Source organism: Xiphophorus maculatus, chromosome 12 (genome assembly GCF_002775205.1).
Source record: "Xiphophorus maculatus strain JP 163 A chromosome 12, X_maculatus-5.0-male, whole genome shotgun sequence".
NCBI lineage: Eukaryota > Metazoa > Chordata > Actinopteri > Cyprinodontiformes > Poeciliidae > Xiphophorus > Xiphophorus maculatus.
In genome coordinates this window covers 21200044-21222371 of record NC_036454.1, presented here as the reverse complement: position 1 = coordinate 21222371, position 22328 = coordinate 21200044, and the positions used below count along the sequence as shown (strand labels likewise).

The window sequence follows — 22328 nt, the reverse complement described above, 5'->3', positions numbered from 1 at the left end:
AAAAAGTGCTTTGTTTGCTTTAGAGTTATAGCCTTAAAATGTTTAAACCATCTGCACTGTGCAGGTTTTTTGTTGTGTGCCTGTGCATTGCTCTCATATTTAGTCTGTTATCAGGTTTGTCCGTCCTCCTCTGTTGTTGGCTCTTATGGAAGGCCTGCCTTCAGGTTTGTTGCCCCCATAACCCTGAAAATTAAAAAGTGTCTTAAAGCTGTCAGACAGTTTTGACCCCCCTCCTCCAACCACTCAACTAAACCCAACATATATTCCCTTCAGTCCCAGTTCTTGTGTGTCACAGAGTACAAGAACTGGGACTTGTCGCTGGACATAGCCATCTCCACATTTAAATTCTTCTCTCAGCTAGCAGCACCTTTAGCCCTTGCCTTCTTCCCCCTGTTTTATATTTGTTTTGTGGCCTAGCATGGATAAGTTGATTTGGTTGGAATTGTCTTTGATGAAAACACTAGGGGGCACTGCCTGTCCTTTGTTACCCCCCTCTTTCATTCAGGAGGCTTTTCTCTGTATCTTTTTGTAAGTATGTCTGTGTGTCCGTGCTTGCCTTCCTATTTATGCTTGTTTTTTTTTTCCTTCCTAAAGCAGGTCCCCTGTCTGTAAAGGGTGACATAGATCTGCCATCAGACAGACAGAAAGGCAAGCAGGCACCAGGGTCTCTTGTGGTTGCCACACAGAACTAGTCCACAACCTCCTGTCGTCATCCCCCCACTGTCCTCGCTATCATCCTTTGTTTCTGTTTGGTGAACCCAAGGGTTCGGGTTAATGAAAAGGGCTTGGACAACCGAGTGGAGCGACAGTCATCTCCCAGTTAACTCGACTCACCTCCAGCCTTCAGAGACCTTTTCTCCGTGACAGCCTCCCCACCATGTCGGCCTCTGTCCCCCAGGTCGCTCTGTGCTGCCTGTTGGCCGCCGTAGCTTTGGAAGAAGTGTCTGGAGTGTTGGAGCCTTTTTTTGGATGATGAAAAGAATGCATGAGAGCTGGTTTTCCAAAAGCCTCGCAACTTATGCAGAGGAGCTTGATTGCCTTCAGGTCGGGTCAAGGAGCAGGCAGACCGAAAATAAAGATCAGCTTCACGCCCTGAAGTCTGAGACAATACAAAGAAGGTGTAGATCTTTGTTTCTAGTTCCACAGCTTCTCCAGTGGTACTTGTTTTTTTTTCTTTACATCCTCAACATACACTTAAGCCATACCTTGCAATTAGTTTTAATGCGTTCCTTCTTCATCCATCCTTAAGTCTTTTTAATGAATGAGTGCATTTTCAAGAGAAACTTTGAATTATTGATTTGTTCTGTTTTCTCTCCTTAAGCAGACAGATGATAAAGGGGGTTTGATGGTGCTAATTGGCAGCTCCCATCCATACAGTGTGATTGGTGGTGGGTTGGGGCTGGGCAAAGTGAAGCGCTGTTATTGTTTAGAGGCGTCAAACCCAACACAGAACAAAGAAGATGGGAGAAATGTGCTGCACACGCCTTTCATTGCTGTATGCAACTAAAGCGCACACACACACACACACACACACACTCTTATAAATATATATTAAAATTTACGTAAGTATGAACGCTCATTCCTGTCCATCTGCTCTCATACGCACTCACAGTAGACCGTTACCTGGCATCAAATAAGACAGAGTTCATCCTTACTGACATGCATACACCGCACAAACACACAAAACCTACACAGGCGCAGATACATGGTCTAGGGAAAGGGAAAAAAAAGAAGAAAAATCAGTGTGAAAATGACAAGATAATAACCACATTCAAACTTACCTTCAGCTCAGTGAGATAAACTAATAAATAAATTTTCTTTTCAAATGCATCACACTGAAGGCCCCTAATTACCATACGCTGACAAAGACCTGACAGAGGTGCAGTAGTTAAAAGGTAATTTACTACAAGTAGGAGTTTGGATAGGGAGTAGGGTCAGTGAAATACCTCCCCTCACACACATACACACATACTGCTTCCATCTCTTTCTTTAAGGTTTTTATTCATGCTTTTCAGGACTTCTCACGTGATTGACTGACAAGGTCTTTTTTTTTGAAATAGCATCTTCAGTAATACGAAATAATTGACTCCCTAATCAAAAAAAAGAGGTTCGTGGAATCCACAAACCCATCCGTAATCTTGGCTGGCATTTCCAGCAGAATTGACAGTTCTCATCGCTTCAGGCTCTATACCACTTTGATTTAATTGCTTTTTTTATATGATTAATAATATGCTTTGTGCTGGGTTGGATGTTTGTGCACGCGCTTAGTGTTGGTTTATTCTATCTCATCCCTCTCTCAGGTGTTGTTTTTAATCAACAGTTAAAAACTCACTTAAAAACAATTACCACTCCTTTTATTTCTTTTCATCACCCAGCTATAAATTTTACTTTTAATTTTCTCAAAAAATCATTGATGCAAAATGAATATCTTCTTCAGATGAAAACACAGTATAGTTGCCCAGCAAATAGTTTCAGGAACATTTTAAAAATAATTTATCAAAGTAAATAATTAGAGATGCACCTGGCCATTACCTATTTTCAGTTTTCCTTGATCTTTTCCCTGCCGGTTCCTATTTTGACTAATTAAGGATCTATATTGATCAAAAATGTTCAATGATAAATGCAGTAGTTATGAGTCCAATAGTCCATGTTGCCAGTAATGTATCAAAGCTCATCTCTCTAACATTTATCGGATTTTTGTCGAATGCAGAAAGAATAGAACAAACAAGGCAACTTGTAATCAGCCACTGTTGAATGAGATTGAAATTGTTGAGGTTTTTAGTTTTGATGCATTTCATAATTAGGGATAGATTCCAGATTTTTGGTTATTTGACCTGTCCATCACAGATTTTTTAAAATTTGTCTACTGATTATTTTCTTCACCTTTCACAGCAGATTTTTATGTTCAATTTTTTTGAACAAAACAGGTTGTGTTAGGATTACCATTTTGTATTTAATATATGTATTTTGCATTTAGGATATTTTTTAAATATAATTTTCACTAAGTTGAAATTTAAAGTGGGCTTTTCTGTTCCTAAATTGGTTAGTTGATTTTACTGTTGTTTGCAGTATTTTTATAAGATATCAAAAGGATCCAGCAGATCCTTTTGATATCTGAAATATTATTTAATATATTAAATAATATATAATATATTATTTAATATATTAAATATAAAAAAGTATTTAATATAATTAAATATTTTTTAATTATATGCATTATTAAAAAATGCATATAATTTTTTTAATTATATGCTTTTAGTACTTGAAACATTAAGGAAAGTTTTTATGTCTTGAGATCTCCAAGTTTTTAATTAATTAAAACTCTCTTTCCTCTCTCTAGTTCTATTCTGACTCAACTTTACTCTAAAAAGTGCTTTTTTTGCCATAAGCCATGATTTGAAAGATAATTTCAGTTTGTAATATACCTCAATTTACTTCAGTGTCTTTCTGTAGTTCTTATTCATCTACCACTTTCTTTGAGGACAGGAGGTTCGTAGGGAATGCCTATATATTTATTTCCTTCATTTCAGCCGTTACTTTTTCTGCGTCCCTCAGTAAGTCAGACATTAAGCAGTTGAGGAACACCGTTTATCGTTTTCATCAATGCTGTCTTTTCTTTTCATTTTCTTAAAACTTGTTTTATCTGCACTGCTTTTAGTTGAGTTGTGTGAGTTTAAATAAAACATCTTGACTGAGTTTTCAAATCATGTAGCTCTCACGCACACACACACACACACCCACACACACGCACACACACCTATTGGCCAGTAATGTCCTGGACAGCAGGCACTTCTAAATTTGTTGTTTTCCTTCTCTTTCTCTTCACACATTCACACCTGAGGTGAAAAACCCTCCTCAGAGATTTTTGGTAGATTTTGCGATAAGCAGCCCATACCCTTTGAAAACGCATACAGAAGCTGGACGTCGTGTTAATATGGCTCAGCATAAACAACTATTTCATAAGTGTGAGTATAAAAAAAAACATAATAACTAGGTCTTTGTTGATAACAACAAGAGGTATAAAAAAAGTGACACAATTGTTAAAATTTAGCTCCTCACAACATATTTAGAAGAATCGAGGGAGAGTTCCACATCAGTGTGTGGTGTAATATTTTTTTCACTGTACCCCAGTTGAGAAATATAGACACGACTGCCAAATCTGAGCTCGGTTAGTACAAGGAATCAGTGTTCATCGGCCCCCGAGGCTGCCTGCGTCTGTGCGTCTTAGAAATGGACAGCCGTACCCGATGGATATTTAACACATTAGCTCTGGCAGAGCTGAGAGTGGTGTGAAAACACACTGATTTCCTAAGTGGCAATCATATCAGCCTCGCCATCAGAGAGGCAGCAGAGAGCAAACATCTGTGTGTCTCACTGTGTGTGTGTGTGTGTGTGCCCTAGAACATGCATGTGAACTGTTTGTGTCCATCATTTAGATGCAGATTCCTCAGAAGTGGGCTTATTTTTCTTAGTTCATCTATATATTTGGTTTAATTTTGCTGCTCACTCTACATGTGCATGGCTGTGTTCCTCCTTCCATGAAAAGTTACCAAGAGCCCTTGGCTTTCCTAGATGTCCGTATAACCCAAAGTTACCACACAGAAAGGTCTCAGCCTCCTCTAGCATCCCACCCTTGTTAGGACCCCTCGCTCACTCCCTCCCTTCATCAATCCCAGTCTCCCTTGGCCTATCCATCCTCATATCCAGCTGAGAATCGCCGAACCGAAACTATGTTAAAACAGGGTCATCCCCTGGTGCACACTTAAAGGCTGTCCCCTTTAACCTGCTCTGAAATACTTACGGCTATTATTATAGCTTATAAATCATTAAGAAAGTTTAATTATACGAAAATTTCATGGTGGAAATATGCAAGCTGACACATGGGAAGGGAAATTTAATGGGCCAGCAAGTCCCAGCACCATGAGGAAAAATATTGAGGTTAGGTTTCTATTTTACAGCATAGCCGGAGGGTTAGGAGACAGGGAGAAAGACAAAAAGACGCACTTTCAGAAGAAAGAAGAAAGGCGATCCAAAGGAAGGCCTGTTTAACATATAGTAACCTTTAGACTTAAGTCTGTTAACTAAAGCTGCTAATTTAACTTAAAAAATTCAAAAGAATGAGTAAAATTTGGTTGGCAAATGTTTTTTTGTTTTTTTTACCAGTTTTCTTAATTATATTGGGTTTTAATTAATTTACATTTTAATTAGTCTTTCTTTAAGAACAGTGCCTAATTAGATCATATAATTCTGAGGATTTTTGGTATTACTGAATCTAAACAGCAGAACGTTGTTTGCCTTCTGCCTGTTAACTTCTTTTCACAGTGAATTTCAAAGGAATACCGTTGGTATAATGAGGGCGAATGAATCGGTGACTGCCAACCCTTGTGGTGACAGTGTAAATTGATCAAACTGTTGTGAGCTCATATTAATAACACTTACTGCTGTGCAAATGTCAATGGCACGGTAATTAAATTCTGTTGTAGTTAACTATGATGCGCTGCCCTGTGTTTGAGTGGCCTCTTGGTTTATTAGGTCTGAAAGATATGAATGTAATGCCATTGTGACAGAGAGATTTCAGCCATGTGGAAAACCCACTGGAATCTTAGACATTTGCTGGTTGACGTTTTAAACTTTTACTAGACCAATATTAGATTATATGTGAAGAGAGGATGCCAGCTACTACTAGCAGCTTGCAATTTTAAAAGATATTCTGAATACACGTGAATCATCAAACCCTAATTATTTTTTACATTTTAATTTGAAAAGCGAAACTCAGTTGTTATGTGGCTTTATTACAGGTACATTTCAAAAAGAATGGCTATTCTCAAACTGTTGTATGTTAATAGAAAGTTAAGTGGAAGGAAAAATCTTTTAGAAGGAGGTATGCATGAGTATTCTGTAGAAATATCCATTCAAGTGTATGAGAGACACTCATAAGGACTTGTACTACATCTAAAGTTTGTGCTTCAAGAACCATCACACACAGATGTTTCCAGAACATTGGCTAGTACTTTCCCATTTCCTTTCTTTAAGGTATTCCTGAACCAAAGACCCATTTTTGTGCACAATGTTTTTTAATAACTGTTGTATCACGTAGTGCTTGATTGGCATTAAACCTGGGCTGACCTAAGCCCGGTGGAGAATCTGTAGAGTATTATCAGGAGGAAAATGAGAGACAAAAGAAGAAACAAGGCAGACAAGCTGAAGACTGCTAGAAAAGCAACATGAGCTTCTTTACTGCCTCAGCAGGACCACATTCTGATCAAATCCAGAATGCAGTAAAACAAGCAAGAGCAGCCTCAATCAAGTATTATGTGGATCCACTGTACAGTATGAACAAACTTGGATCAAGTTCTGACTTATGGCCATCTATTTGTAATGTCCACTAAACGGTGCTTTGAGCTTAGAAAGTAACTCATCATTTTGTCAGTCTGTATTCTGCATGCTGGTCTCCTACAACAGATTTTTTTTTTTTTAATTAAAGGACCATGTTTCTTTGGGGGTATATTACATATAAGCTATGTGGATTTTTCTCTTAAAACTCTCTCCCTTCCTTACTTCCTTTCTCCTTCCATCCCTCCTTCCTGTTTCGTCTTCCCGTCTGCCTCTTGTTTTTCCACGCGGGCACAGTCAGGGCAGAGCGCCCATAGCCGGCAGGCTTCCTGGCATGCCGCTCCTCATCCTCTGCCTTTTGTTTCCACCAGTGGACAACCATTCTCCACCTCTGCTGTGTCAGTAAATATTTATTGGCCTTCCTTTTCCTCACTGCCCCCACTGATTTTTAGTGTGTCTTACTCTATTTGTACGAAAATGTGTGGTTTGCGTATGTGTATGCGCAGAAATCGCTTTAACACATGTGAATTCGCTTACCACCTCCTGTTACCAAGTGTCCAGTGCTGTTGCGCACACAATTTAGTTATTTGCCCCCTCTCCTCTCAACTTCTTTGCATCATACATTTGGCAGCCATGAAAGTAAAGAGGAAAAAAGAAAGGGAAGTTATTGCAGTTCTCTCTTGCTCTTCCCTGTTGTCCCCACTCCCTCGCCGCAACCAAAGTTCGTGCACCGGAGAGTCAGAGAGGAAAAAATTCTGCAAGTAAATGCACATGACCTCAGTGAGCAAAACCTTTACGCACTCCCACAACACTACATGCACGTTCACAAACATGCTGCCTGTCTCTCCCTGGAGGCCCATGGCCTCGTGCTAGAGAGGGCTTCCTTCCTGTGGTTAAGACAAAGGAAGCCAGGGACCAACAGGAGACCTGGGGCCGCTGCTTCAAAGCCACAGGAAGCGCTGGTGTTGTCTCTTCCTGTGGAGGGTGTTGGAGCATGGTGGGCCAGCTGCCTGTGTTTTCACAGCCAGGGATGTCCCGATCGTAGTTTGTTTGCACACGCGTGTGTGTGTGTGTGTGTGTGTGTCACAGACAGGTTAGTTAAAGTAGCAGAACATATTGCACTGTAACTCTGACTTTATATCAGTTACTGTCAGCAGATTGATGAGACTAAGAGGGACGACTCGTAAACCTTGTTCCTGTAAAAATCCCATCAAAATTTTCTAAGAAAAATAAAATAGCACAATTTAAAAAAAAATAATTAAATGATTATTTTTCACATTAATTTACAAAAAAAATATTATGTAAATCAATACCTGTTAGAGTTTCAGATGGCATTTGTGATTTTTTTCTTGCTTCTTAGCCTTCGCCACAGTCTCTGCAGAGCCCACACATGCTTTCAGTGAGCACAAGTCTGTGTTTGTGCCCCTTTCCCCTGTTCTTGTGTTGGGATTTCAGGGGGTGTACATGTTGGTGTGCCATGTGTTTTCAAACCTTCCGGTGTGCACCCACATCCATGTTTGTTTGTTTTCTTCTGTACTCGCCTTGGCTTCTCAGACGTGCTCCTCTTACTCTCTGGCAGCAACAGGACAGTTAATCAATCAAATATTTAAGCAGCGCTTCAGTGCTCAGTGGGTAGTCCTAGATTATCTGTGGCTGTTGGCAGTGCGTGGCGCAGCCACATTATAAGCCTTGTCCCTGACTGCCATCATCATGGGGTGCTTCTTGCACACACACACTCTCCTCCTTCTCATTGGCCTCTGCTCAGTCTTCACTCTTTCTCACTAAGAATATTTTTTACTCATTTTGTTCTGTCATTCCCTCGTTTTCTTGTGTAGTTTTTTTTCCTAATTTTTGCACCTCTCTATTTGCACTTGGTCTGTGTGTAATTATGGCTTTTCACAGTGACTGTTTGACAGTAAGCAAGGCCCCTTAAAGAGCTCTCATCTCCCTGTCTTTGCCTGTGTTTCTCTTTTCTCTCGCACAGCATTCTTTCCAGGAATGAGTGTGCCTGTCTCCCTGCAGGGAACTCCATTGTGGGTTGCTATTCATTTTTTTGTCCAATTATCTAGTGGCTTTTGGTGCCTTTGACATGTAATTATCAAAGGCCTAAATAATTGTCTTTATTTTTTTTTTACCGGTGTTTAGATGTAGCTTCACTGGAGCAGTCATGAGCAAGGGAGTATCACAGTGAGAGGAAAGAAATTAAGTATTTATCTCAACCAGGGATTAGTTTAGCATGCTGTTAAATGATGTCTTGTTGCTTTTTTAAACTATTTTCCTTCATAAATAAACATTGTTCAAACAATGACTTGCAAAAAGATTAATGCTCTCTGATTTTTTTTTCTTTTGTACCAATTTTACAAGTTACAACCACAAACTTCAAATTATAGACTGCACATAACTTGTAGCGGCATCATGCTGTGGAGATGCTTTTGTGCAGGAGAAAAAGGAAACCTCCTTGTAATGTGACATTGTTAGTAAATTTCTTTGCAAATAAAAATTTAAAAAGTGTGGCATACACTTTTATTCAGCCCAGTCAATACCAGATTATACAGGCCTGTGTTTAGCACCATCCATAATTCCTCCAACTCTGTCCAGCTTTTCCTTTTTTCTGTTGCAGAAAAACATTGCCATACAATAATGCTGCCACCACATTTTGGTGGGGATGGTATGTATAACATTAAGTGCAGTATCAGTGTTATCATTGACCTCTTTACTATTTTTCTGATAAATGTTCACCTTTACAGTTTAGGTGGACAGCTATGTCTTGGTAGGTTTGCAGTTGTGCACACTCCATCTTGGAGGTGCTCCATGTGATGTTCAGGATAAACTTCCCCGAACTCTTATTCGTTACTCGTCTTTGGTTCTCTGTTGCAAATCTCTTGAGGCCTTCATGGAGAGCTGTCATTATAATGAATTAAAATTACACACAAATCAAATCTGTTTTCTAATTTGTGATTTCTGAATTGCAAATTCAGAAATCACCAGTAAAATCCAGTATGACAAAATTGGTCATACTGGATTTTATTTAGGAGTGTCACCGTTAAATGGACTATAAGTGTGTGCTGGACTTTATATAAGTTGCTTAATATTTTGGAGACCATGCTTTATCTTCCTTGCACTTTTCAAGTATATGCTGCTTTATATTGTTCAAGTAAATTAAAAAAAACAAAAAACATTTAACTTTGAGATTTTAACATCACAAAACCAAATATGAAAAGAAGCAACAGGATAGCAGATTGTGAGAGAGGAGGAAGACATGCGGCAAAGATCAGCAGACCGGGACTCAAACATGTGATGGCTGCGTCGAGGTCTGAGGCCTCCATACATGGGTCACCTGAATGCACCACTGCCGCAGCCAAAAAACGTTTTAATGAGTATATAGTTTGTCTAAGTTCCCAAATGTTCCCTTTCTTTCCTTCAGACACAATCTATTGCATGTCATTCTCTACATCTAGACTTTATTGGTAGAAGACACTTTGTAAATTAAAGTGTACTTCTATATGGGACTTGTGAGAAGTCAGGTTTACGGTAAGGCTTCTAGGTAAAGTTTACTTCTGAATGTATCTGTATTGCTTAATGATGGCCTCTGATGTTTTCACAGAACTTGGAAAAAACTGGATTTAGCCTTTTGTATCACAGGGGTCAGAATTTTTCATGTGGGTGGGTGTTTTTGGCAACCAGTTCTTCTGCTGAGTAATTACAGAAAGAGTTTATTAGCAGGGTCAAGGATTTCATAGTTCAGGTAGAGTTTAGATTTATTTGAGGTTTGGGTGAATTCAACGCTGCCTTATTATTTTTGAGTTTGTCATCATGCTGCATCGAAATATAAAATGGATGTGTAGTTGTAATCTAAAGAAATTCAATTCATTACAAGAGAGTTTGTTTAAAATAGCATGGTTAAGAAGATAGCTTAATTCCATGTGCCTTTTTATGAACACAAAAATTGATTAAAAGATGGCCCTGATGTTTAACCCTTTTTAGGTTTGCCTTTAAAATGAGCTAAAACTGAAAAATAACATTTCTGATGGACATTAATAAAAGTATCTGTGTCTGTTGCCCAGTCTTGTTCTTGTTCTCCTATCTTGCTGTTTCCTTTTGTTCTGCTGTGCATATCACTTTAAACCATTTATTAGCGTCTGCCCAACACCCACACACCCACCTGAGTTTTACTCAGTATATCAAGCTGTTGTAGCATAAAAGGAACTGCCAAATGTCTCAACATCTGTGTGTTGGTTTTAGGTTCAACAAGTATTTCCACATGTTTCTCCTCCCTTTTCCCTGCCCGGTTTAGCACTGGTCACAACAGCTGGCTCCTTCTCTTATTAAAGCTGCTGTCTACAGTTACATAAGGAATTAGCAGATTTAACCTTCTGAATAACAGTACATGTCTAACTCCAATATTACAGGATAATTCAAGGACTCATGGGGTAGGACAGATAAGAGTCATATCCACATGGAATCATGTGGCTTCATGGTTCTAAATATTTACAAGTTATGGTACAAGTTGGATTATACATTCAGCATACAGCTAACCACAGTTGTCGTTCAGGCTTGTAAAACATGGGACCCAGTGGGTGTCCAGATTACAGTAGTTCAGGGCCACGCAGCTGACAGCATTCCTGAACCTGTTACTCCTCAGCTGTTATTACAGCCAACTGTGTTTTAATGTAGGTATTGTACCAAACTGTTTCATTGCATTTCATGTAACATTTATTTGCCCAAGAAACGCTCACTGAGACTAAAAGTCTCCTGTGCACATGGGTTCTGGCAAAGTATGCACTGCAAACCACTGTAGACAAACATAAAAACACAATAACAAGAATTACAAGTTTTAAATGCATCAACAGCAAGATTTAACGCCAATCTCTTTAGAAATTCTTCAAAAAGTGGTAATAGATATCAGCTCCTGGATACTTATGACATTCAGCAACTGATTTCAGGCAAATGGAGCTGTATGTTGAAAAGATCACGTTTTTATCCTGTTTTTCGTTGTCTTTGACTTTGGTACTGATCAGACATTTGTGGCCAAATTTCAACCTACAGATTTTGTCACTTGGGGGGGGAAAAGAAAAAAATAGATCCAAAGAATTCAAGGACAGAATGGAAACGAGACCACTGGCCTCAATCAGTCTGGAAAGAGTTACAAAGCCCTTTTTAAGTTTTTAGGACTCCAGCTAAGCACATGGAACCCATCATTCACAAATGGAGAAAACAGCAAACAGCAGAAAAAGACTGGATTAATGGGTATCCTACCAGCCAGTCATTGTTCATACATTCTTTACTTTAGAAGTGTATGTTTCTGCAAACCTCCTGATTCCATCTGACTGTGGTTCACTTGTAGGCTCTCAAAGGGTCAGTGTTGTTTTTGCATAGGCTCACAAATCAAATCTGTTTTTTATGTTATTTGTCATTTCTCTCATGTCAAGAAAAAGATTTCAGTACCCATAAGTACACCAGTAGTAGTGTTATGTAAATCCTCTGTTATAAAAATAAAATGCACTACCTGTTGCCCGTAACGGCTGCGTTGCTACCATTGCCTAACAAGTTCTCAATGTTAGAATCTAGTCAGAGATAGATATATTAGATATATATCTTTCAAGGCTGGTTGGCTTTGTTAAATACACGACACAGGTTTACTTTAGAACCTGCTTCCAACCACAGGAAATCTAATAAAACATTCAATTCAGTTTATTTGTGTAGCACCACTTGACAAATGTCATCTCAAGGCACTTTACAAAAAATGATTTCCATTCAGTCATGCATATATTTGAATTGATCCTACTTAATAAACAGTGCAGTATCCTCAATTATGCAAAGTAGACCCAGCAGATTGCAGTCTCTTTCAGTATACATCTGAAGTATGCTGAAAATTCTTGGGTTAATAGTAATAGGTTAATAGTATGAACTAGCCATTTTGAGACGAGAGAAAATCATAAATGTGTTTTTAACTGGCAATAACTTCACTTTATCCTGCTCTCTGACCTCAGTTATGTAGCTGTTCAGTCAACAGTGAGCCATCATGAAGCAAAACCTTGGCTGATAAAAACCTTGGCAAAGTTTTTAAAGGATTGAAATGACTCCTCTCATAGGACAAGTCTTGCCAGAGAACATGCCTACAACCACACATTGGTCGGGAGAATAAGATTTAAGCTCTTTGTGTTACTAGGTACATGTTTATGTGGCAAGGTTTTCATTTTGATTACAGCTATTCATTGTCATATTCATCCTTTTTTGCACCTACCTGACGACCTTGCTAGGTTCTTTTCAATGAAATTCACTGATTTAAGTCTATTCAGTCAGATGGTCTGCATTGATGAGTTAATTTATGTCTAAAATCAAAACTCTTATTTTAATTTGTTCATGTCTGTTGAGATATTTAAAACAGTCATGATAAAACTTGTGCAATTCAGACATTTAACAGCAGTGGGTCAACTGCATCTTGCATATGATTTCGCAATATTAAATTGTGATTATCTCACGGTAAAGTCTAACTTGTCAATTGCTATCCAGTTGATGTAAGCATGTGACTTTGTCTGGCAAATAATGCCTTGCTTATTATTTTGAGACCCAGATGTGATGGGGAATTCTTTAACCTTAGCACTCTTTTTGATACCACTGGTTTACAATATATAATTAAGTTATTCTTTAGTTTCTTTAGTTGGTGCCTGATCTGCTGCCAGAATTGAAAGGTTTTTTTGGCATTAGAACCAGCATAAATGCCACAATATGTGAACCTAGACTGGAAGAACTCAGTTATATCCCTAATTACTTTTTATAGAATAACATCAAAACTCATGGCTTCACAAAAAACAGAAAAAGAATACTAGATATAACAGAGTTATGTCAGGTATTTCAAATACTTGTTCAGTCTTAACCTTAAGGTCAAAACATATTGACAAGAATGTGACATAACGCTATTTTGGGCAGGATCCTATTTTGAAACATTTCAGCTTTTTAAAAATAAACCACTGAAGTCCAGTGATCTCTGTGCTCTTTGTGGCTTACAAGTGTTAATGGTAAGGAATAAATGTTTGTCTAATGACACACCGCGCTGCCAAAATCTTGACGAGTGGTTGCCATCTGGTTCTCGGTGTTCTTTCCTACATACCCATTTATCCAAGCAGTGAATGCCAACATAAGTCCATTTGACATGATTTTTTCCCCTTTATTTTAAATGACACTGACAGTAACCCTTTACTATGCTTGGTTGTTGACCAGTATTTCTGTAGACTCTGATCCCATTCTCAAAGCGCTACTGCCGTCTCAATTCCACCAGTGTCCGTCTCAGTGTTTCTAAGAATATACAGTAAGTGATTGTTAACTTATTGTTGCAAATCATGTTCCCCTTTCTTCCAATTTTATCTTAAAACCAGGTAAAGTGAAAAAGCTTGTTCCGTAGACCAGGCTACGGTACTCCTTGGGGTCGGAGCAGTGGTGTGGGAAGACTATTGTAGTGTGGTAACAAGTCCTTTGTGTGACATTTTCCTTAGTGTTGACATTCAGAAGGGAATAGGAAGACGGGCTTGTGAACGGCACTTTCTTTGTGACATCTGAAGGTAAAGGGTATTAAGACTGGGGACCAGGTTATTTTAATGTGCACAGGGAAGGACATTTGCACAGAACGTGACAAGGACACGCTATAGTGGAACTGTGTTCTTTCATATTTCCCTCTATAACATTATGCTATACACGAGGTTGAATCTGTATTCTCTGGCTTAAAAGCCATCGTGGTTTAAGAAGTGAGCTGACAGTGCATGGTCTACTGGGAGTCCACAGTGAAAAGGCGTATTCAGATATTTGTATTCAGATCCTTATTTTTCTGAAGATTACTTTTTTGTAGCATTTTCAGTTTCTGTAGAGTATATTGGTTTTTAAAAAAGTATCATCTGAGCTCTCTGTCATTGATGTGTTAAACAGCAGTGTCCTGTATACCATTATGGGTGATGAGTAAACTTAAATCCAGGCTAACAAGGTGAATTTACTTTTATTTTGCAGATGAATCAAAGGGAAATGCAAGTGAAGAACAGAGTGTGTGCTGTGGCTCTCACTGACTCTGCACATAACATTTGGCATCAGGAGACCTCCAAAGGGACACAGGACTGGATGCAGCAGGTAATACAAATAAATGCATTCTCAAATATACAGCCACTTGGAAAATCTAATAAGAAAATTAAGACTATGAAAAGTGCATGAGACAATTCATGATATCTTTCCCCTAAGCTTTAAATGACGAGACACATAAAACACTCGTTCACTAAAGTAAAACCTTTGAAGTCCTGGACAATTATTACCGGAGTGTTATCTCTTCCCCTTTTTTTTTTTTTTAAATATAACCAGTTTCCACTTCTGCTTTAAGAGCATCTCAATGAGTAACTGATAACAAGTCTGTGTGTACAGCTTTACATGAATTTGTTTTAGATGTGGCCATGTGATAAGTGAACAGGATGGAACGCACGCGCATGCATGCATTTTTTGTGGCTTCATATGAGAATTTGCCCTTTCTGGTATGACCTCTGTGCCATATGCATCACCTGGGCTCACTCAATATGCACATACAGATGAGGAATAGCCAAGACCAAAGCTGCTGGAGATGCAAATGTCATGTGTTCTCTCTGTCACACACACACACTAACCCCATACCTGCTTTTGTATTACATTCTCTTTTTATATCCATGGCCTTTTGTTTCCACTATTTCATCTCCAGCTTTGTCCACCTGTGTTTGACGGAGCTATGGTTGCTTGATTTTAGATCTTGATGGGGTCCAAAACCTAACAGGACATATTATAAGCGAAGAAACATTTTTGTTAACAAATTTTGTTCCTCTAGAGTACAAAGCTATTTTAGGAGCTTGGGATTGTCATCTTAGCGGTACTATCAGTTACTTTATTAAAAGGCCAATGGTATATATTCAGGTATTAATAGTAGAAAGCAGATATTTCTATATTCTATACAAAAAGAATTTTTTTTTTCTTCCTGTCTGATATTAAATGAGTCTAAATGCTGAAATCAGATCTTTCTTGCCACTTTTTAAATATTCCAGCGGTATCCATCAAATAATTTTTCAAGTAGAAGTTTCTTTACACCCAAGCTTTAAGTTCCTGGCTGACATCTTAAGAAGTTTCCTGAATATTCCCACATAATGTTCTTTCCTCATAATACCATCCATTGTGTGAATTGCACCAAAACACTCCCACTACATGTTGATACCACCTTTGTGCTTCATAGTGATCAGGCTTGCCAGCTTACCCATTTTTCTTAGAAATGTTATGATGGTCATTATGTATGTATTATCACTAAATATTCTCATGGTTAATGCTTGGATATAATTGTCATCTTAGCGGTACTATCAGTTATTTTATTAAAAGGCCAATGGTCTTTTAATAAAATCATCTCATGGTTAATGCTTTGATATAATTGTTTGAATAGCTGATAACAGGCACATTCAGTTATCTGGATGGTGCCTTTTTTTTCCTTTTTTTTCCACTTTTGTTTGTTATTAAATTATAACTAAGGTAAGTGAGGCCTTCAGTGCTTTTGATGTTGTTCTGGGTTCGTTTGTGAACTCCTGGATTAGTTGTTGTAGCTTACAGTCGGCCACATTTTATATGGTTGACCTCAGCTTCGTATTTTCTCATTTTGTGGATAATCTCTCTCTCTCTTTGTGGTTTGCTGTAGTCCTGAAACCTAAGAAATAGGAGTACTTTTCAGACTGATAGAGACCATATATTTGTTTTCTCTTCACTACTTGAATTTATCTAGATCGGGGAATGATGTGTTGCTTTTTGAGATCTTTAAGCCTGTGTGAGTGACTTTGATTCTACTGCAGAAACTGAACCAGCTGAAACTGAAGCAAAATTATTGGTAACAGTTATTTAATAATTAAACATGGGAAACATTAGGTATAATTTGAAAACCTATTTTTCAAATTATTTATTAGGTAGGTAATTTTCCTTTAATAATATCTGTTTGACCTGAAACATTTAAGGGTGACCAAACAACACAACTGAAAATACAAATATGTGGGTCTACTTCTTCACTGCCCTACAGGTGGCTTCAAGTTAGCTTTTGAAATTATTTGGTTCGTTGTTGTCTTATTTTTTTCTTTGTGTGTGTTTTCTTGTGATTGGATATAAAATTTTAATATAAATGACATTTCTACTTTAGAGGGCACAGTAGAAATGCCCTCCTTTCTAGGACTTAGAAATCCTAAGTCTAATATGAGGCAGTGGTTGTATCAAAAGCTCCTTGGTCTTTGATCGTGGACTGATGGGTTCTATGGATACTCTGAATGCTGATGCTTGTGATTATTTACCATTACACTCTGTGGACTTCTTGTGCAAATCCTAGACAAATAAACCAAAAAGAACAGCGGTATCAGCAGCTTGTACATAGCTGGATCCAACATGTAAGCAGTACTTTGTAAGACACATGGACAGAATCACACACAGGGAGGACGGCTTTCAAGCCGCGACATATCCAAGAGAAGCGTTAGCATTGAATCGGAGTAGCACTCTAGGTGGTGTATAGATATGGGTGCCCATGTGAGTAGGTGCATGTGAGGTCGGGGCACACCAACTAGGTTCTTCTCTGTTCTCGTCAGACAGAGATAATTCCCTCCCTTGGGGGTTCAAGAGGTCGTTGGATGGCGGGATGGAGCGATCAGAAGAGGAGAAGAGAGAAGATGGGATTTAGAGATCAGTGCCTGCTGAGCCAGGTTACAAAGACCATATGGGTCAGACAAGGGGCACCTGACGTCACAGCAACAGCATAAAATACAGAGTGAAGCTGAAACAAAAGAAGAAATGGCAGCGAGAGAAACATTTCTCCATTGACTGACAGAAAAAGACAAAAAAAAATAGTGAGAAGTGTTCAATTATTTAAATCCCATTGACTGCCACTGAGAAATTGTAAAGCGGTGGAAAAGGAAAAACAAAAAGACAGGTACAATCTGAATGGAGTGAATACAGATGGAGGAGAGGGAATAAACTGATGTATGTGGAGATAGATGAATAGCGGAGAGAGAAGAATTGAGTGTGAGAGAGAAATCCGAATGATGGTGTACAGCTGGCAGCCTGTCACAGTCTCCAAGGTGTCTCCTGTCACTGTGCTGGCCTGCTGTCACACTCTAGTGGCCTGCCCAGAGCACATAGACACACACTCATATATATATATATATATATATATATATATATATATGAGTGTGGTTGGTATATACACTTGCGCACAAACAAGAGAATAAAGCATCCTAATCCACAGAGATTATATACCTTCTGGAGGAGATGGGAGAGGCAGGCGCAGAGAAAGTGAGCAAGAACTTCTCCTGAGTAGTTGCTTGAAAGCTGTCGTGTGTGCTATAGTTTAGAAGACTTTTGGGCACTGAGCCACTGTTTTTCTTCCTGTTTGCTCTCAGAATGAAAGCGTTAACACGCCATTCTTGGAACTGAGTAGAATAGATTGTGTGTAATTGAAAAGAAATTAATAGGATTCAACAAACTGTATGTATGTGTCTGTTATTGTTTGTGTTCACATGCTGGTTTTAAGACATCATTATCGATAACATTTTATCCATTTATTTTATCTGCTATCAAGTGATTAGTTTGATCTTGAGTTTAACATTGTGGCTATGTTCCAATGAGGAAAGGCTTTAAGTGAGAGATGTTTCTCAGATGATATAGGCAGTCACACCAACAGCAGTGGTTGGTGGCAACCCTGTTTGCATGTATGTTTTTGTTGGCAATGTAAAAGAAACAGCATGCCTTCCAGTATAAGATGTATCCTAAAGCAGGAAGTGGATCTCACACACAGATACAATCTGTGTGTAAACTTTTTGCCAGAACTCGAAGTTGTTCCTGTTCCTGTTAGTTGAACAGGAACGGATTTATCTCAATCTAAATGTTTAAGCCAAAATCTTGGTGTTGTGAGACTTCAAATAGTCTGGAATAAGCTGAAGTGCCATGCAGAGTTTGTTTTGTAAACAGATGCATGGTTAGTGGAGAAAATGGACCCTCTGCTTCCACATTTTCAAAAGGAGGGGAAGAAAGCTGTTTTTACAACCAAAAAAAAACAGTTTGTCTTATAGCTATAATAAGTTTTAGACTTATTATAGAATAAGTCACATTTAAGTGGGAGCCAACCAATGAATGGACCAGAAACTAAGGCGTTGCTATTAGGTCTAACATTTTTGGTGCAAATTAAACATATATTTTAGTAATACCATTGATACAATAAAAAAACAATTAGGAAATAAAGAGTAATTTGAATATGTCCTATTTATTTTTAGAAGAATATGTGGCTTGTTTGCATGGCTTGGAATGAAATTCTTGCAAAATAATAAAATTGAGTTACACAGTAATTACAAAAAATTACCACCAATATCCATAAGATCAAACTGCTTCTATGTAAGACAGAAAATCAACAATTTTTCAAACTCACTTAATAAGGTTGCAGTGGTATTATGCATACTAATTTATTTTGAATTTAATTTAAAAATGCAGATATTGAAAAAAGCAACAATGAGCTGAATGTTTTAGTAGATTTAAATTTCTTGTTGCTTTGAATATTATAGGTTTTCAAAAATGAATACTACTGCTTTAATTTAGAAGCCTTTTTTTTTTCTTTTTTTCCCCAAAAGTGGTGTCATTGCAGAAAAGAAAGAATGAGTGTGCTAGCTATCCTTCGGACACCTAAACATCAGTGTGCAGAAACAGGTGGCGAAAGAGACAGCAGAGAACTCACTATCTTTCTCATGCTTGTGATTGTAATGATTGCGTAACCTTAGGAAACGTATGATGGGACTATTTAGCAGGTTTGAACTGTAAACTTTTCAAAACCTTGGTAAACTTTAATAACCCATGCTTAAATGTGTACAATAAATTCATTTCTCAGGGAGTTTGGGAGCAGGTGGGGGGAGTTTCATCTAACTTTGCAATTCTGTCCACATTTAAAATGCTGTGGAAATCGTGGAACTATATAAAACATAGAGAGAAACATACGCAGAGCTACATAGTTGTGGGAAAAGCCGTATCTATCTATCTATCTACCTATTTGTTTCTGTTTTGTCGATTAGTTGAACGCAAGGAATGATCGGTAGACGAGCAGCTTGAAGTGATGATGCCATGCATCAGAGACAGCCGATGTGATGTGCCATGCGATTGTCATGTCACCCTTCTCTAATCCCAGCCAGCAGGCCTTGCCTTTATATGAAGGCTGTTATGCCTGTGGTCTCCCACAGCTCAGGGGCTTTGTGCTCCGTGCGTCTGTGTGTGTTTGTGCATGTATGTGTGTGTCTATTTAATCAAGAGTTTGTATGCACATGTGTGTTGTTGCCTTGACAAATCTATTCAGAGCCAAACCTCCATGTCTCCATTGGTGGTGATAGCGGAGTTGTAAGGGATGGAGGAGGGCCCTTTGAAAGACTCCCCTCCTTCTCTCCCTCTCCAGTCGCCTTCAGCCCACTGCGCCACAGCCCAGCTGACATCTTCCTCCAGACAAACTGAATGAATTAAAGAAGATACAATGAGACACTTGATGTAGCAGTCAAGGAGCCCCACTGCTTCTGTGCTGCTCCACACAGCTCTGACCTCAAACTCAGACTCAGAGGAGAGCACATCTAGGGCAAAGCAAAAGATCTAAAAATACACAATATGCCACTGTTTACCAAGATGACTTTTCATCTTCTTCCAGTACTAAAGCCCCCAGCTGCCTCCCGTGTTTCCCCTTTCATCTCTTCACTGATCTTTCTTCAACCTTTGTGGCTTTACTTTTTCTATATCCTCTCCAAATACAGTTGTGTTTGATTTATGTGACCAAAGGAATGAATGAAACACGATGGACTCGATTCAAGAGGGCCTTTTTTGATACCTCCTTTCCTTTTTTTAATTAAAAAAGTTCCCAAATCATTTTAATTCAATAAAAAATAAGTCAAGTAATTCTAGAACATTATGTTATTGTTTTAAAAAAAATGCTAATCTACTCGGTTTTAGAGATTTTATATTTCTACATGAAAAGGTTACGTATTTCATCATCGGTCTACAGTAGCTACTTTGGTGTAGAACAGATTCTTCAAGCTGTTGATGGCAAAAGACTGATGTTTTACCTGGTACAGAAGTTATAGAAATAATTCAAGTCACTTTCTCTCTGTAATATTTTTATTTTAAAACATAGCAAACACATGTAGACAAGCACACAGCATAACTGATGCCTTTATACTTTCTCAGTTCATCATTGAAAACATGTCAAAAATGTAAAATAAGTAAAAATCAGAAATAAACTTTTACTTTGCAGTGGTCAGTTTCTTCCTTTTCAGTAACACTGTTCATTCTGTCTCTGAATGTTTGTTCTTATACTTTCAGACCGAATGTGTGATATTATCTCCAAACTCTTTGATGTGGTACAGGACTCAAAGATGAATCAACATGAAGAAACTATCCCTTTTATAACACAGAAAACATATACCATAACTTAAGCATAACTACACTTCACAAACTCTGAAATAGTGAAATTTGCTCTTGCTCTGCATTAACCATGTTACTGTAAGAACGCCATTTGCATTGTTCTGCCTGTACAACACATTTACAGGTTTGTTTGAGAAATTGACTTTTCCTGGTGCAATAAAATTGTGACAATCCCTCTAAGATCTTGCATGTGCGGTTTTGGCACTAGCAGCAGCAGTTCTGCCTGTACTTGCAGTGATGAGATTCTGGGGTTCACTTTCTACACGTGCACCTCTGTGTGGTCTTATTTTAATTGGACATTTTTGTTTAAATGGACATCATTGACTTTAACTTCTTTCTTGAGTCTGATACTTTTCACAAGCATTTCACTTGTTTTGAAATCCTGAGAGTTTTGTAAACCTTGGACTGATGGAACTACTCTTCAAAGCAAAACTTGTATTATGGGAGCCACTATCTCTCCCTAAACATTTTCTAATCTTCAGCAAGCTTTTGAAATAATGTGGTTTTGTTTTTGTTTTCAGTTGATTTGTATGAATCAACTATTCACATACCGCAGTGTCTGTTAGAGGTTATAGCACGAGAAGTATTGCAAATTTGTCCAACTTCTCAATCACCTTGGAAGTCTGTGGGTTAGAAGGAGAATTCAGAAGCACGTGTGCCTTTTTTTCTGTGTATTTGAGTTTGAAGGGATCACAACGCATCTTTGTGGGAGACCCTCCCCCGAAATGAAGTCACTGACCCACACACAGAAACCTTTACGCACACACAAGCATGCTCTACACAGTAATGGCTGTCAGGGGGCCAGGGTGAAAGTAAACAAGGGCAGATAAGCAGTGAATCAGAAGGACGCCAGCTGCACATTCTAATCTCTTTACATTTTTTCTTTCTTCTGTTGAACTTTTATCTTATCTAGGGGAGCGTCTTCTCTAAGCATTCCTTCTCAGCCTCCCTGTCTCGTTTCCCCTATTCCCTTGTTTTTGTTCTAACCCTATGAACCAGAGCATACCAGTCCACACTGCAGAGCCAAAAGAGACAAACACAGTTTGATGTGTTCTCATCCACTGACCCAGTCAATGAAAACTCAAAACTAGAGCAAAAGGTAAAGTTCTCTGTTCTCAAGGATTGATACATTTTACTGAAAGAGCATCAGATTCAAACTTTGTATGTGTGAAACACCCCAGTGTGAGGCAGCACATATAAACTAGGAGCGATACACAAGATGGATGAAGACAGCAACAGCAGATAAAGAGGTCTTCCTCCCTTTCTGACAGTGGAGTTGTCAACCACAAGGGGTTTGAGAAGAGTTGGGGTGTTTGCAGGGGGTTATGGGTCAGCAAGCGGGGCAGACACCCTCTCCCTCCAGGGCGCCCAGTGATCAGCCATAGTAGAAGGCCTCAGTTCTCCACTGCAAACAAACGTCAAGCTGTCTTAGCAGCATGTCACAGAGCTTTTAATTGCTTGTTCTTGTCTTTGTCTCCTCTTCCCCCACCGTTCATACTCAATTCTTTTGCACGCTTATTTATTTATTTATTTTTTTT

At 38.5% G+C, this 22328-nt stretch overlaps 1 protein-coding gene across 1 annotated transcript in view; it reads left to right on the top strand.

Annotated features, from left to right (window-relative positions):
• Window positions 1–22328, top strand: part of fam172a (family with sequence similarity 172 member A) — a 158432-nt gene that overhangs the window by 92843 nt on the left and 43261 nt on the right. Inside the window, exon 9 of the mRNA XM_005803520.2 lies at window positions 14332–14448. Within this exon, the coding sequence (XP_005803577.1) occupies window positions 14332–14448 (117 nt within the window). The remainder of the gene's footprint in view (window positions 1–14331; window positions 14449–22328) is intronic.